This window comes from Hippopotamus amphibius, chromosome 1 (genome assembly GCF_030028045.1).
Source record: "Hippopotamus amphibius kiboko isolate mHipAmp2 chromosome 1, mHipAmp2.hap2, whole genome shotgun sequence".
In the NCBI taxonomy this organism is placed as follows: domain Eukaryota; kingdom Metazoa; phylum Chordata; class Mammalia; order Artiodactyla; family Hippopotamidae; genus Hippopotamus; species Hippopotamus amphibius.
In genome coordinates, this window is record NC_080186.1 from 151,816,470 (window position 1) to 151,832,553 (window position 16,084).

At 39.3% G+C, this 16,084-nt stretch overlaps 1 protein-coding gene across 1 annotated transcript in view; it reads left to right on the forward strand.

Annotated features, from left to right (window-relative positions):
- The window catches only part of DCTN4 (dynactin subunit 4), a 30,323-nt gene extending 18,783 nt beyond the window's left edge, over positions 1-11,540 (forward strand). Inside the window, exons 9-13 of the mRNA XM_057730869.1 lie at positions 436-509; positions 3,201-3,255; positions 4,273-4,380; positions 6,119-6,216; positions 8,724-11,540. Of these exons, the coding sequence (XP_057586852.1) occupies positions 436-509; positions 3,201-3,255; positions 4,273-4,380; positions 6,119-6,216; positions 8,724-8,937 (549 nt within the window). The 3' untranslated portion in view covers positions 8,938-11,540. The remainder of the gene's footprint in view (positions 1-435; positions 510-3,200; positions 3,256-4,272; positions 4,381-6,118; positions 6,217-8,723) is intronic.
- The last annotated feature ends 4,544 nt before the right edge of the window (positions 11,541-16,084 follow it).

Genomic DNA, 16,084 nt, shown 5'->3' on the forward strand with positions numbered 1-16,084 from the left:
CTACAACTAGAGAAAGCCTATGTGCAGCAATGAAGACCTAATGTGGCCAATAAATAAATAAATTTATTTTAAAAACAATATATATATATAAAAGCAAACAAGGAAGGGACTTCCCTGGCGGTCAGGTGGTTAAGACTCTGCACTTCCACTGCAAGGGGCACAGGTTTGATCCCTGATGAGGAAACTAAGATCCCGCATGCCGCAAGTTGTGGCCAAAACAAAAAGAAAAAGAAAAAAAAGAAAACAAGGAAGAGGAAATCTCAGAAAAATCCACATCATTCACACTTAATAAGAAGTATGTGTTATTATTTCGGTAGTTTTGAAGCACTACAATGTTATTATATTTGGTAGTGTGGTTGCTTATTTCCAGAAGTCCAAAACATCTTTTGTGTATTTTGGTTATCAGTAGTATCCACTCTGTTTTTTTCTTTTTAGAAGTGTGAACATAATCTGAGCAAGCCAGAATTTAATCCAACATCTATCAAATTCAAAATCCAACTGGTTGCTGTGTGAGTATTTGGGATTCGTGTTTCAGGTTACTGGTTTTTTGTTTTATTTTTTTCACTGAAATGTGCTTACTCTTGGCTTAAAAACAAGAGAGAGAGAGAAACTACGTCAGAATAACCTTGCTATTCTGTTCCTGTTTTGGTTTTGAAATATATACGAGGAAGTTTAAGGCAAATTTACAGACACAGAATCCAGAGTGTTTATATCAGGGACATGTGATGGTATGGTCTGTGGCAGTGTGGTTTGTTGTTGGTTGGAGAGTCACTAGTCATTCATTACAAATGATAAAGTACCTAAGTTTGGGAATGATCTCTTAAAAAAATTAAAATGAAAAAATAAAGTATAACAGAAGAATATCCCCGTAACAATGTTCATATTATTTAACTATGTTCTGATAATGCTTTGCTGAGCAGGATAAAAGTGATTAAATTAGTGTTAACTCACTGGGACTTGTCAGTAGAAGGGAATCTTGTGTATGAAAATCATCTATCAAACAAGAAAAATTAGGAAATTATTGTCTTGACTTTAGGGTGAGAGAGCCCTTCCTAAGTAAGGCAGGAATCCCAGAAGCCACTAAGGAAAATAGCCAGCTTTGACCTTAGCAGAAAAATATGAGTTGTAGAAAACAAAATTGACAACAGAGTCCTGAGACAGTAGAGCAATAAAGAATATTTGCTACTTCATGATAAATAAAAGTTGAATATCCCTGGAATGGGCAGGATGAGGGGATGAGGTGGGGCAAAGGGTTTGAACATGTAGCTCACAGAAGAGAAATTCCAAATGGCTGGTAAATATATGGAAAGATGCTGAGACTTCATAGGAAAAATTTTAAATAATAAATAGTATTGAGTGCTCGTGAGAATGTGGTAAACATACTTGCATACATTGTTGGTAGACTGAATTGCTAGTCTTTTTTTGGAGAGTGGCCTGGAATATCAAGACAAAATGACATAGTTTTAACCTGATAGTACTATCTCAGGAATCTAGTCTGTAGAAATAAAAGCCATATATAAAGACCTATAATGTGTAAAGATACATTTGTAAAGATGTGTGTTGTAACATTTTAATGGCAAAAAGCTTGAAACAGTTTTAATGTCAAATTGATTAAACATTAACAAAGAAATAATTGAGGTACACTCATGTAGCATATTATGCAACAATTAAAAGAAATCATTGGCAGTCAAAATGGCAGAGAAGTGCTGGTCTGGTGACTTAGGAGGAAGGAACTAAGAGGGCCAGATGTAGGTTCTGTCACTTATAGAAATCTAAACTGATTTCGCTCATCTTTGAAGTGGGCATAACACCAGTCCTGCCTCTGTCTTGTGGTTGTTGAGAAGGATCAAATGAGGTATTATGTTTGCAAATGCTTTGTAACTGTAAATCACCATACAGTATGTTCTGTTTTCCTAACTACTCCTATTTAATGCATGAGCGGTTAGGACTATAAAAATAGCATGTGAAGTGTGGTATGAATGCCTTTCTTAGTTAAGAAATACACTCATTACAGAAATCCTGAAGGGGGCAGGATGTGCTTCACATCAGTTTCTTAAGATTGCTTTGAAAAAAAGTACTTTTTTTCTGACATCATGGCAGAATCACTGGGGAATCTTAATACATATGTTCTGGCCACACATCAGACCAGGTAAATCCAGATCCTTGATGGGGGGCCCTTGAATTTTTATCAGGTTACTCAGGTAGTCCTGGGACCATCACGAAAAATACTTAGTCTGAAGTTAAAATACCTTAATGCTAAGATGCACTCCTACTACCACCCACTTCTACCATTTCGGCAATAGATTTTGTCTTATGTTAATATATGCACGATAACATTTATGCATGCTTTTTTCCAAGCACTTTTTGCACATATTATTTAATTTATTCTTCACAATAACCTCAAAATAAAGGTACTTTCAATGTTCTCATTTTATAATTGAGTAAACTAAGACACAAGAGGTAAATATCTTGCCTGCTCTTTACAAAGAAATATCTTGGTATATAAACACCAAGCTGGAATTTGAACCTGGCGGTTTTGAGTCCAGAACAAGCACACATAAGTACAATGTTCTGTTGTCTTATTTAGAGAGGTAGCATAACATAGTGGTTAAGACCAGGGACCCTGCAGCCAGACTGTAGGTTTGAATCCTGGCCACTTACCAGCAAGCTACTTCTCCCAAGCCTAGTTTCTTCATCTTTATAATGGGGTAATAGTAATATTTATTTTATGCAGTTGCAGCAAAGATTACATGAGTTAATATTTGTAACATACTTCAAATGTTACACATAGTAAGTGCCATATAAAAGTGTTTGGTAAGTATGTGGTGGTGTTTTTATACCCCTACAGTGTATTATTAAATCAGTCTTGGATCTTGTAACCAGTTGCTGTATAGATTTACAGAACTGAATCAATAAAAATCTCAAAAAATATATCTACTAAATATATAAGGCAGATATCTGCTGTGATGCACAAACATGTATAGGCTCCAAACTAGAGGTTTACGTAAGATTTCAGAAAGAACTCATTTACCAGTTTGGTTTCATGTTGCAAGTTCTTATTTTAGTGCTGTGATTCTTTAAAATTTTCTATGACATGTTCTAATTAACATAAATCATTTCTTTGCTGCACTAGCTTTTAAAAAAAAGTAACAATTTTAAGAGTCCAGTGACCATTAATGCATTTTTTTATTCATGCATAGCAATTATATCCCAGAAGTGAGAATCATGTCAATTCCCAACCTTCGCTACATGAAGGTTAGTACCACGTTTATTAATGGGAAGAGAAAGAATTAATTGAGCAAAGATGTGTGCTTATGTGTATGTGGTGGCTGTGTGTATTTGACATGGGACGCAATGGGCAAGGGATAGAAAAGAGGAAAGTTTGAAATAATAATGGGATTGAGATTTTAAGTGTCCTTAAGCTGGAATTCTTGATAACAGTATCTTTGAAATATATGCAGAAGGAGCAGTGTGCACATACATAGAGGTGGAATCATGCCGGGGGAAGAAAGAGATGTTAGATCCCACAGGCATCTTCAGCCCTCCTCCAGCCAGGAGATTCTCCACCATCTCATGTGTGTGTGTGTGTGAGATATCAGGAATCAACTAGATTTCTTTACCACAGCCCCTCTCTTCTTTGAGGTCCTTATCTCCCCCACACACACCCAACTAATTGCAGAATGTTCTGCAGCATCCTCTTTAGTTTTCATGCTGCACTTAAAGACACTTTTATAGTCCGTTCATTTTAAAGATTTTTTTTTTGCTAATCTAAAGAACATACCAAACAAGGACAAATTATGGTTCAAGAAATCTTAAAAGTCTTTTACAGTTTTGATATGCTGTTTTTTTTCTATGTTAATACATCTAGCTAGCCTGAGCCTCCCATATTTTATTTATGAGGGCTTCCTTCTTTTTAGTCCTTAAGTGGCAACCTGGGTAGGCCAAGAGTTGTAAACTTAATCACTTAGATAATGTATATTTCTCAGAATTTCTGGATCTAGTAACTGGCCCTTTCTATGGGATCTGTTCCATTTCATCAGTGAAATAGCAGCTTCAGAGGGTATGTAGCCTGGCATGTAAGTAATAGAGTGAGAGTTGGTGAGCACTTTAGAATGCAGTGCTGTAGAGGTACAGGTGGGTGTTACTGCTCAGGAGTAATGGTGGCGGGTGGACGGCGGAGGGGGTGATGATTTTGTGATATAAGCATCTAAGAAAGTGGACCTAGGTGGCAGCATTGGAACATGTCTGAAAGATGCCTTTCCTTTTCCCCAGGAGAGCCAGGTCCTCCTGACTCTTACGAATCCAGTGGAGAACCTCACCCACGTGACTCTGTTGGAGTGTGACGAGGGGGACCCTGATAATATCAACAGCACTGCTAAGGTAGGAACGTCTTGCCTCATTCTGAGTGACCCTGACTTTTCCTGGAGTGGCCTCATTTGACCTGGCTTAAAGGACTCCACACTGTCTCATTTTCGCATCCACACAGTCGTCAAGTTCTTTTGATTTCACTTCTTGAGTTTTTTATTTTATTCGCAAGCACACTGCTGCTGCCCTTTTTGAAGGTCTCATCATTTCTTATATGGACTGTGACAGTAACTTCCTAACTCCTTGTTTTTAGTTCACCTCCACTTCCATTCCAGCCCATCTTCCATCTTGCCATTAGGGTGATCTTTCTAAGGTCTAACTTTGATCATGGCATGCTGCTTGTTTGGTTTCCCTCTGACATTGGGATGACGTCCAAATTCCTTGGCGTAGCTTAAGAGCTCCCTAATGTCCTCACTGCTCTTTTCTCCCAGACCCTCTCTGAAACCCCCAAATCTAGCATTCTCCAAATCGTACATGTTAATCTTTGAGATCCAGGCTGATCCAATGGGTCATAAACTTTCATGCCCCTGGAGGACTGCATATGCTATTCATTTTATCTAGAATTCCTCCTTCCCATCTCTACTCCCCTGACATAGATGCCCACACCTCTCTTTCTGCCTAAAGCATACTCATTCTTCAAGTTGCAAAGGAAGTAACATTTCCTTTTAAAAGCTGCTGTGCCTCCACTAGCTGCCTTCTGCTTACATAGAGTATACATAGCATTAAATATTAAAATAGGTGATTTTGACTCTCAGTGTTAATTGAATGAATGAAATTAGGTCTCTACATTTTGCTACTTCATGATTCATCTAATACTTGAAATTTTAGAACAAGAACTTTTCTCTCTAGACCATCTATTACTGACTCACAATTCAGCATGATACTCATAACAAAAATAGGTAGAAAGGATGCCTATATCTTTAATTAGCTGTTTTTCAAGTTATGGTTATTAGTAGAGAATTTGTCTCTTTTTTTTTCCTTCTGCTTTTTAATGATTTCATTCACTAGCATCACTTTCAAAGAGAGACGACACTCATCTGTTCTTGCTTCTTTTTAAAATAACACTAATAATCTGTGCCAGTGAGGATAGAGCAGAAGTTAAGTGCCTGATGGGTATACCCAGCTTATGGATTTGCTGTTTTTCTCTCTCTTTACAGCCCCGCAGCCACATTTATACCCATAGTTATAAATGTTGTTTACATTGTTATCTGGTAACCTCTAACATAGCCAAGTTGAAGCCTAGTTGCAACATAAGGCTAAGTCTGAAGAATGCTTAACTGTTTTCCATGGCCACAAACGTACCCAATATCCGCATTTCAGAAAATATGTTGGAACCAGTTTTACGTTTTTCCTTTTTTAAAAAAATGAACTGTTTCAGATATACCACAAAGTATAAAGAATAATATAGCAAACACCCATGTTCCCCTAGCCCCTTAAGAAATAAAACATTAAAGATACAGTTGAAGCCCCCACATCCTGCCCACTTGAATTCCCCTTGACTGCCCCAGTGAAGTAAGCACTCACCTGACTGTACCATTCCCTTAAACTTCTTTTTCTTTTACTTATCAGAAATATCTGTATTCCCAAACAATGTTTTTAAACTTTTTGTAAGTGAAATAATGTATGTTTCTTGAAACTTGTTGTTTACTTCTTTATGTCTAGGTCAGGGCAATACTTTGCTGTATTCTGTTGAAGAGATGTTCTATAATGCACTGATCCCTTCTGAGGCAGGCCTCTCTGTGTTGCTCTCCAGGTGGTGGTGCCTCCCAAAGAGCTCGTTTTAGCTGGCAAGGATGCAGCAGCAGAGTATGATGAGTTGGCAGAACCCCAGGACTTTCAGGACGATCCTGAGTGAGTGATCTTTTTGTGACACTCCCCCCACCCCACCCCCACACCACAGTTGGCTGGTACAGGAGGCCCACTCATAGATCTGTTTTCATATCTGAATTTTTAAAGTAATTTTTTTCTTCCTGTTTATAAAAATAATTACTACAGAAATGTGGTGAATATATTTATATTTATGTTTATATTTATAACCATGAAGAAAAAAATATTGATAAAAATCTCACCACCAGAGATAAGCACCATTGACATTTCCATCACTGGGATCATTCCGTAAGCAGAGTTTTTTTAACCTATGTTTCCCATGTTAAAAAATATTCAAGTGCATGATTGTTAATGGTTGTGGACAGGATATAATGTTCTATCCCCAAAGATTTATCATTGGGTTTGCCCCCCCACTTCCCTCTTAGAGTAATTAATAGATTGTACTCTCTCATACCTAATAACTGAGAAGTGAAAATCCAAACCTTTCCCAGATGAGGAATACATCAGTCAGGTTCCAGTCTAAAACAGAAATCACATCAGTTATTTGAACAAAGAGAATTTAATATAAAGACTTGTTAACTGGGTAACTTCAAAGGTTAAAAAGAAATCTGAAATATCCAAGAGATGGTAGTTTTATGAAGCAGTTACCACTCCTAGGGCTGAGGGAACAAAGGGAAATGGTTTTAATGATTAAAATTTAGAAGCTTGAAGGAGGAGCCCTACGGGGCTAAAACTCAGACCTCTGGGAAATGGGAGAGGGGACACTGCCCAACTGGTGCTGGCATCACAGAGTGCCAGAGGGGTGGCATGCTGGAGTTGGTTATGCAGTTGGAAAACTGCACCTGGATACTGCCACTTCCTGAGTGAAGAAGCATTGCTGGAGTGCTGCCCATAGGAGCTGCACGCAGACAGAAAGCTCACCGGGGGGAGCAGCCCCTTCTTCCCGCAGGCTCCTGATCTCCCATAGAGCCCCTTAAGGGAGCCGGACAGGGAGCCAGCCTACCAAGCAGAAATGTGGTTAGCAGAATCCTGTGTCACAAAAGAAGATATAGAAAGTGGGCTTGGAGCTGAAAAGCAATAGCATTTAATACACTAGTGTAGGGAATATTTAAGGTTTTTTAACAGAATGATCAAAAGTTCCCTCAGCAAGATACTGGAAAGAAGAAATAACATGGGACAAATTAGATAAACAAAGTGAGGGCAAAGGTGAGATTAGTATGATGATTACCAAACTTGAGTTAACTTCAGAAAGCACCAGGGTCAGTGTTTTGTTTTGTTTTGTTTTATTCTGTATAGAGTACCAGACCCCACAGCTTCTCTTTAGCAGGTCTAGGTAGGCACCAGGAGTCAGAATTTTTTTTTTTTAAAAGCTTCCCAGTCATCAGTGGTTGCCTGGGAAATTAAGGCTAGAAAGATTTTTTCTTTTTTCTATTTTTAGCTGAATTTTTTAAATGAATCTGACATAAATCAAAGGTTTGATTAGTTACTACAAAACGATTGTGTTAGTATAATACCAAATGCATTGTCTGTAATCCTTGCTTTATGCTGGTCCTTAAATATACTAAGTACAGAAATTTGTTAAGCCAAAGTGAACTTCTGGAAAGATCATGTGGGATAACAAATTGCAGTCAGATCACGTGACAGATTAATGAACGATTCAATTAATTACATTCTATGTTATTGTATTTATAGGATTTCCAGATATCTGGAAATTAATAGTACATAATACTGGATAATATGTAAATGTTGATTTCAGTAACTTTTCTTAGAGTAATTGAGTATCATTTGGATAGTAGATCAAGTTCTGTTTATTTCATTGCCTTTTTATTTTGAAGCTGTTATTTAAAGACACACTTCAAGTGCATATCAGAGAAAACTGAAATGGAAACTTCAACTAAAGAGATTTTTTTTCTCTTCTAAAAATTCCTCACTTACAGAGGCTATTTACAAAACACCTAATTTATGATATTCCAGAAATTCATTTAAAGCTTTGAGTTAGCATCAGCCTATATCCTATAGAAATATTACAATATGTGTATAAAGGTTCATGTGAAGGGATGTTTATTATAGAGGAAATTGGTGTATACTAATTATGGTTGCTATGCGCCCATTAAGTAGAAAGGAGAAGATCTGTATATTACCAATACGGACAGGTGTTTGTGATAAACAGTGAAAAAAAAGCATGTTGCAGAATACTGTGTCCCTTTTGTGTTGGTTAAAAAAGCAGAAAAGTGCAAGTGCACAGAAAAATATTTGGTAGGTTAAGATCCAAACTGTTTACAGTTTTTCTCTGTGTACCAAAGAGGAAAATTTACTTTTTCCCATTTAAATTTTTTATGACTACATTTTCCTTTTGTAATACTAAAAAAATGAGATCAGCATTTTGTTGAAGAAACTCTTCATTGTCGACAAACAGGATGGTGGTCGTATCTTGTCATCAGAGATTTCCTGTGGGCTGTAAAATGACTGTAAGTCTCACTGGCTTGGCTGACTTGTGACCTGCCTAATACTGTGCTTATTTCCTTCTATAGCATTATAGCCTTCAGAAAGGCCAACAAAGTGGGTATTTTCATCAAAGTGACCCCACAACGTGAGGAGGGCGAAGTGACCGTGTGTTTTAAGATGAAGCACGATTTTAAAAACCTGGCGCCCCCTATCCGCCCCATTGAAGAAAGTGACCAGGGCACAGAAGTCATCTGGCTCACCCAGCATGTGGAACTCAGCTTGGGTCCACTTCTTCCTTAAAATCTCCCACTGGCGGGCAGATCCCAAAGGACAGTATCACCACGAACCCGAGTTAAAATGTGGAAGCCGCTGCTTTGTTAGGCCTTGTTTATAATGATGTACCCATGCACTACTGAATCCTGTTCCTAGGAGGGTGGGGGCATAGGCAAGGCATTAGGAACACAGGGTGACTGCTGTTCCTCTGGCTCTCTCTTCTGTTAGCACTTGTAAGTCTGACTCTGCCTCACTGAACCCTGCACGTTGACTCACAACAGCATAGTTCCATCCCAAGAAAGGGGGTGGCTGTGCCTTGGAGTGGCATTCGATTGACCACTTGAGAAACTGACCATACTATCTCCTGATCTGATCTCATAAAGGATCACAGTCTCACAGATGAAACTTAAAATAACCACAAGGTAGACCTGCTATTGATGACTCAGCGTTGGTCTCAGTGTACCAACTGCTTTTTGCACTCCACTAGGTATAATCTAGCTCTGTAAACATATCCCTTCACTTGCCATCTTGGCTCCCATCCACTTCACAGGAAAGTAGAATTGTCACGTTGTCTTCAGTTTTGTGATGATTGGAAAAACCTGTGAAATAGTTAAGGCACCTTCATTTGCCCTCTTTTAAGTGAATATAGGATAATTATTTATTAATTGCTCCTAAAATTTTTTTCCCAGTAGAATATGGAACTTTTTCTTTTGGAAGAATTGAGAAGCAAGCAATCACATGTCATGTCGAGGGGGTGGCAAATTCTACTCATTTTAACTGTTGCCACAATATCCAGGGATTGATGCTGCCATAGGGAGGCAGTCTGTGTCTTACTCCCTACCCTTTCTCCTCTGCTCTGCCTCTTTTTTTTTTTTTTTTTAAAGCTCTTCATTGGAATATAATTGCTTTACACTCTTGTACCAGCTTTTGAGGTATGCCAAAGTGAATCAGCTGTATTTATACACATATCCCCATATCCTCTCCCTCCCGTGACTCCCTCCCACCCTCCCTGTCCTGGCCCTCTAAGGCATCACCCATCAAGTTGATCTCCTTTTGCTCTGCCTCTTTAACTCAGTAAGTTGTTCTGAGTATTTGGGACCTGGAAAGAGCCCAAAGAAAACTTGGTGGACAAGTTCACTTCTGGAATGCAGAAAACATTTTAAAGGTTAGATTTTTACCATGATCTGAACTAACGTTCTTTCCATTGATTTGAAGGGGAAATTAACATTTGTAATCTCTTGAATCCAAAATTGGATATTAAGAAAAAGAACCTTCTCCCTTCCTGAGTTTAAGACTTTTAGCATATGGTTTATCAAATAAGACATTTTTGACCGTAAGCCATAAAATAGTTCAGCAAGTAGCCCAGAATACTTGCCTAACAGCACACATGCTGTATTCACTTGGTATCCTGTAGTTGGGCTGCTAACCTTAATTTCTGTGATGTTTTCTAAAATCAGACTTGACAAAGTAGACTGCCAGCTGCATCACATTTTCTGTAAATGTAGTTAGCAAGTGGCCAACAGACTTTTGGGGAAAAGAGAAATTTCCTGTTTACTCTGGTTTTATTTTTAAGTTCAAGCCTTTAGTTTAAAAAAAAAAAAAAGATACATTTAGTAATCTAGAATACAGACAGGACATAGTAACTTTTCAGCTCCCCTTGGAAGATAAAAATATTTAGGAAGCCTTTGCAAGACACTAAATAGCACTCTAAAGATCAAGCCAATATTATAAGATAATATTCCACAGAGTAATATATATGCTGCAGTATAAGAAAAAAACACTCATATCTCCAATATTGTGACAGTAATAAGGCTTAGCCTCTTCGGAGTTGGGGCAGTGTGTTGTATAATGACAAATTTGCAGACTATAGAAATAGTTTAACTTCTTGTGACCCCACAAAGTGTCAAATTAATTTTTATTTCACTACTCACTACAGCCTCCTGTGACGCCAGTGCTCAGTATTTGCCAGTGGAGATGAGCCTCAAGGTAGAGAATAGCTTCCTGTGTTTACACATTTGCATAGATTACACACAGTTACGGGTTTATGGCATATAGCTGGTGTTTATTCCCAGAAATAATAATGTTGCAGTAATGGGTCTTATCACCCCCATGTGACACAGAAACACAAAAACACTTTTGATCATAGAATTTTTTTCCTCAGAAGCCAAATTAACTTGCAGAATAACAGAGCCATTGATTTGATGTTTCCTCAAGACAGTTTTCAGTGCAAGCTGGTACTTCTGTGTATTAGTAGAAATGGTTGAATACCTGCAGCTGGTGAATTTGGAATTTTATTTGTTTGTTTTTTATATTAGATAAGGTGCAAGATTTTTAAAGTATAGTCAGTGTGCACCACTGCAGGCAAATTCGATGTCATTACCACTAGAAACTACAATTTTGGGAAGTTAAAGCTGTTAATTTGAATTTGTGATTTGATTAGCCCACCAGAGTTTTCTTTTGTTCAAGCTGTTTATAGACTTAATGAGCTAAATGTCATGCATATTTGTAAAGAAACATCCTTTTTGGTCCCTTTTGGGAATGAGAGGCACTCCTTGGTCTTATGAATGACAGGTTACTGTTTCACCTTATTGCTTAACTTCGTGTAGTGAAATAAAGCAGAAAAAGCTTGAGTGTGTCTTTTGTTTGGTTTCATGAAGACTGATCGGAGCAGCATGCCGGGGCTGGGGTCAGCAGTTAGCATGAGAGTCAGTGGGGCCTGCTCCCTTCTACCATTTCCTTAAATGAACTAAGGTAAAATCTCACGTTAGTTCACTATAACATTATATAGAGAGATGTTGCTTGAGCTCCTTATGAACATATTCTCAGAACCACTATGTACATGTTATGTTGTTAGGACTCTACCAGCTTTTATCCTGGATCATTGCTCCCAAAGATATCCTTCTAAATGTACAAAGTGGCCCAACCCTCACAGGTAGCCACTCATCCACTTTCATTTGTACTCAACTTTTCCCTCCTCTTTCTGTAGATAAATTGTTCACGTTCCTCCTATCTAAAGCCAGCCCCCACCGCTTACTGCACTCAGTCTCACACTCTTACCTGTTCAAAGACCTTGCTTCAGCAATTTCTCCCTCCCCTCTCCTGCATCGTTTCCGTTGGTATGCTGTGATTTATCTTAAAGAAATTGATCTTATGCCCCTCTTCAGCCACCACCCTATCTTTCTATTCCCTTTACAGCAAAACTCCTAACTTTATTTTTTTTGATGTGGACCATTTTTCAAATTCTTTATTGAATTTGTTATAATATCGCTTCTGTTCTATGCTTTGGTTCCTTGGCCGCGAGGCATGTGGGATTTCAGCTCCCCAACTAGGGATCAAACCCGCACCCCACTCAGTGGAAGGTGAAGTCCCAACCACTGGACTGCCAGGGATGTCCCAAAACTCCTAACTTTACCTTCCAGTTCCTTCTCCCATTTTCACCTGAACCCATTCCACTTAGGCTGCCACCCCTACCACATCACCAGACTGTTCTTGTCAAGGTCCCGAAGAATCCACACCATTGAATATAATGGTCAAGGACTTACCTGGTGGTCTAGTGGTTAAGACTCCGGTCCCAATCCAGGGGGCATGGGTTCAGTCCCTGGTCGGGGAAGATCCCAAATGCTGTGTGGTGTGGCCAAAAAAAAAAAAAAGGTCAGTTCTCAGTCCTTATCTTTTTAGTCCTCGAGTAGCATCCAACAGTGAATGTCTTCCTGCTTGAAAGACTTACTTCACTTGGTTTCCAGAACACAGCTCTCTTGTTTTTCCTTCTATCTTACTGGCAACTTTTCTTTTGTATCCTTTGCTAGTTCTTTCCCATCTTCCCAACCTTGGAGTGTACCAGGTCTCGTTTCTTACAGTGCTTTTCTCTCTACACTCACTTTAGTGATCTTACCCAGTTTTCAGACCATCTGTCAAATTTACATACCAACTCTCGAATAGTCTGTGAAAGTCCAAAACCATAGTCAGGACTGTCTCTCACCACATTTGCCTCTGCAGCATTCGTCCCTAACTAGATGGCAATTGTATCCCTTCAGTTGCTCACAACAAAAACCTTGGCATCACCATTGACTCCTTACATGCCACATCCACTAAGTCAGCAAACCCTTTCAGGTCTGTCTTCAAACTATGACCACTTCAAGCCTCTCCAACAATACTATCCTGGGCCAAATCAGCATCATCTACATAGACCCCTAGATGATTATCACAGTAGCATCTAGAATGGTCTTGAAGCCACCCTGGTCCCTGCCCCACTCTAGTCAGTTTTCAATATACTAACCAGAGTGATTAAGTCATTTCTCTGCTTAAAACCCTTAGGCTTCTTAGCTTGCTCAAGAGCAAAACACATATAAAGTCCTTGCAATAGCTTAGTGGGTTTCCTACAGGACCCGAAACCCACTGCCCACCCCTGCCTCCCTTAATTCATCGACTACTTCCCTTGCTCTCTCTACCCCACACGAGTCTCTGCTGTTCCTGAGTCACCCCAGGAGGCGCCTTCTCAGGGTCTTTGCACTGGCTGTTCCCTCTGCCTGGAAAACTCTTCTCTCAGATATCTGTACAACTCAAACCCCTGCCAGTCAGATCTATGCTTAAATGCTTCCTTCTTAGGCTTTCCTTGACCTTCTGTAATAATGTAAACTGCCCTTCCCTAAACACATATCCTCCTTTGCTGCTTTTTTTCCCCATAGCATTAAATACCAGCCAGCACTGTATACTTTATTTTTTGATTCATCATACGAGAACATAAGCTCCATAGTACAGGGATTTTTGTCTCTTTTAAAAATTGATGTATCTGCAGAGCCTAAAGCAATGCCTGGCAAATAGCAGGCAACCATAATTTGTTAAATAAATAAATACCATCTTCCTTGTTAATGTAGCTCTTTTTTTATCTTTTTTTTAAAAAAAAAAAAAAATATATATATATATATATATATACATTTGCCTCTTTTTGTCATAGCCAAATATCTTACTTGCCTTGAGTTCCCTTGTTCCAGTGTTATCTCTACCTTGGATACTCTTTCCTTTCTCTGTACCTTCTCCAGAATTACTTTCCTGCTCCCATCTCTCCCTTACTCCCATCTAGATGTGGTCTTAATCTATAGTACTTACCTCTCCAGGGCATTTACCTCTTCCTAGTACTGGGTGTTGTATGTGTATAGCTCCTTTGCTGTATTGCACCCTCTTTTCATCTGGAATAAACTCAGAAAGTCAGAGCTAAGTCACTTGCTCAGTTGCAATATAGTTGATCCTTGAACAATGCAGGGGTTAGGGACATGGACACTGGGGCAGTCAAAAGCCTGTGTATAACTACAGTTGGCCCTCTGTATCCAAGGTTCTGCATCCACGGATTCAACCAAGTGCAGATCGTGTAGTATTGTAGTATGTATTCAGTGGGGGGAGAAAGTGTGTACAAGTGGACCCACGCAGTTCAAACTTGTGTTGTTCCAGGGACTAGTTAACTTTATCCCCATTTTCTGCTGGTCAGGGACATCTATAGTGAAATATATTTCACAATACAAACCACCTATACAAGACAGTGACTTTAAGTGCTAAGTGAAAGTAACATTAAATAATATGGAATCAAATAGTGAGAAAGTTGTATCATTGTCATACCCTGCTCCCCTCTCCCCATCCTTCTGTCAAATCAAGGATGACTTATCAGTTCTCTTATGTAACACTTTTTCTCTTTTTTTTTTTTTTGAATAGGCTTCTGGCTCAGAGCCTTTGGCAGACAATAGTAGCTTACTTATTAAAAAATATTGTTTCATTTTCATTGTACTTGTTCTTAAGGCTACATCTACACATGTGATACTAATTTTCCATTTACATAAATGATAAAATGTGTTCCTCTTAAAATATATTTAAGTAAAATGAGGAGACTTAGGAGTTCCACTTGTGCCTATGATGTAGATATGTGGAAAGAGTGTCACCCTGACTCAAAAAAAGTGGATAGATGACAAAATCATACATTTTATTGGCTCTATCAGATAGCTGATGTGGCAGGGCAGTCAACTAGCCTGGATTTCAAGGAAGGACAGATCCTTCCAAGCAGAGTTGGGATGTTGACTGGCTCACCTATAGCAGAGCATGGGAGGAAGAAGTATTGACCACAGTATAAGCAGATAAGAGGAGATCAACTAAAATACTAAAGAATTGCTAAAGGCCAAATTTGGGCTAACGTGACAGTATAAAACCCCTGGGAGCCTGAGATACTATGGGACCTTGCATGCACTGACAAGCTCTTTCCAAAACCTCCACCAGGTGTTAGTGAGAAAGACCTGGGGGGAGTGGGGGTGCTGGAGCCCTACAGAGCCTCCCTTGATTTGGAGGCATGCAAAGGAAGGAGGCATAGGAAAGGCATGAAATCTTGCCTCCCCCTGGCTAGGCCCTTCCTTCATTAGGAGCCAAAACGCCTAAGCCACTGGGGGAGGAGCAGAAGACCCTGTCTCCCTAGGACACAGGTAAAGACCCACTGCTGCTGGGGCAAGGTAAGAAAAAACCTCTGCCCTCGGAAGGACAGGATTCAGTCCTGAGCCCCCCAGGATTTTATACCCATTCCATTAAAGACCTCTTGCCAATACAAGAGGAGCAAGAAACTCTTCCCCTCAAGACCAACCACAGATACAAGTTAGGGTTTGGCTGCCATAGAGAGTAGGGGCAAGATGCTGAGAAAAGACCCACTCCCGAGGCCTGGGCACAAACAACCTACTAAAGACTGAGGCTGAATTAGAACAAAGAATCCCTGACTCCTCACCGACTACCAACCTAGCAAGCAGCTGTTGGGGCATGGGCAAAGGCATAGAGACTTGCCACCATGGTACAGGTATGCAGGACAGCTGAAAGCTAAGGATGAAGTATGAACACTTGAGAAAAATTCTTCACCCCAACGTAAAGCACAAAACACTAGTGGATATGAAACCTGTGGTACACTGAAGGCAACCATAGCAAAAACAAAACCCAAACATAGCTCAGTTCCTGACTAGATTGACCAAACCCCACACAAATGGCCCAACAGAAGAGGCTTGCCTATTTCCAAGCATTAGTACTATTGACTTCAGTGTCTACTGTTTTATAAGTAATGATTGGCATTCAATAAAAATTTTGAGACACACAAAGAAGCAAGAAAAATCAACCCATTTGTGATAGACAAAACAATCAACCAGACCATACACAGATA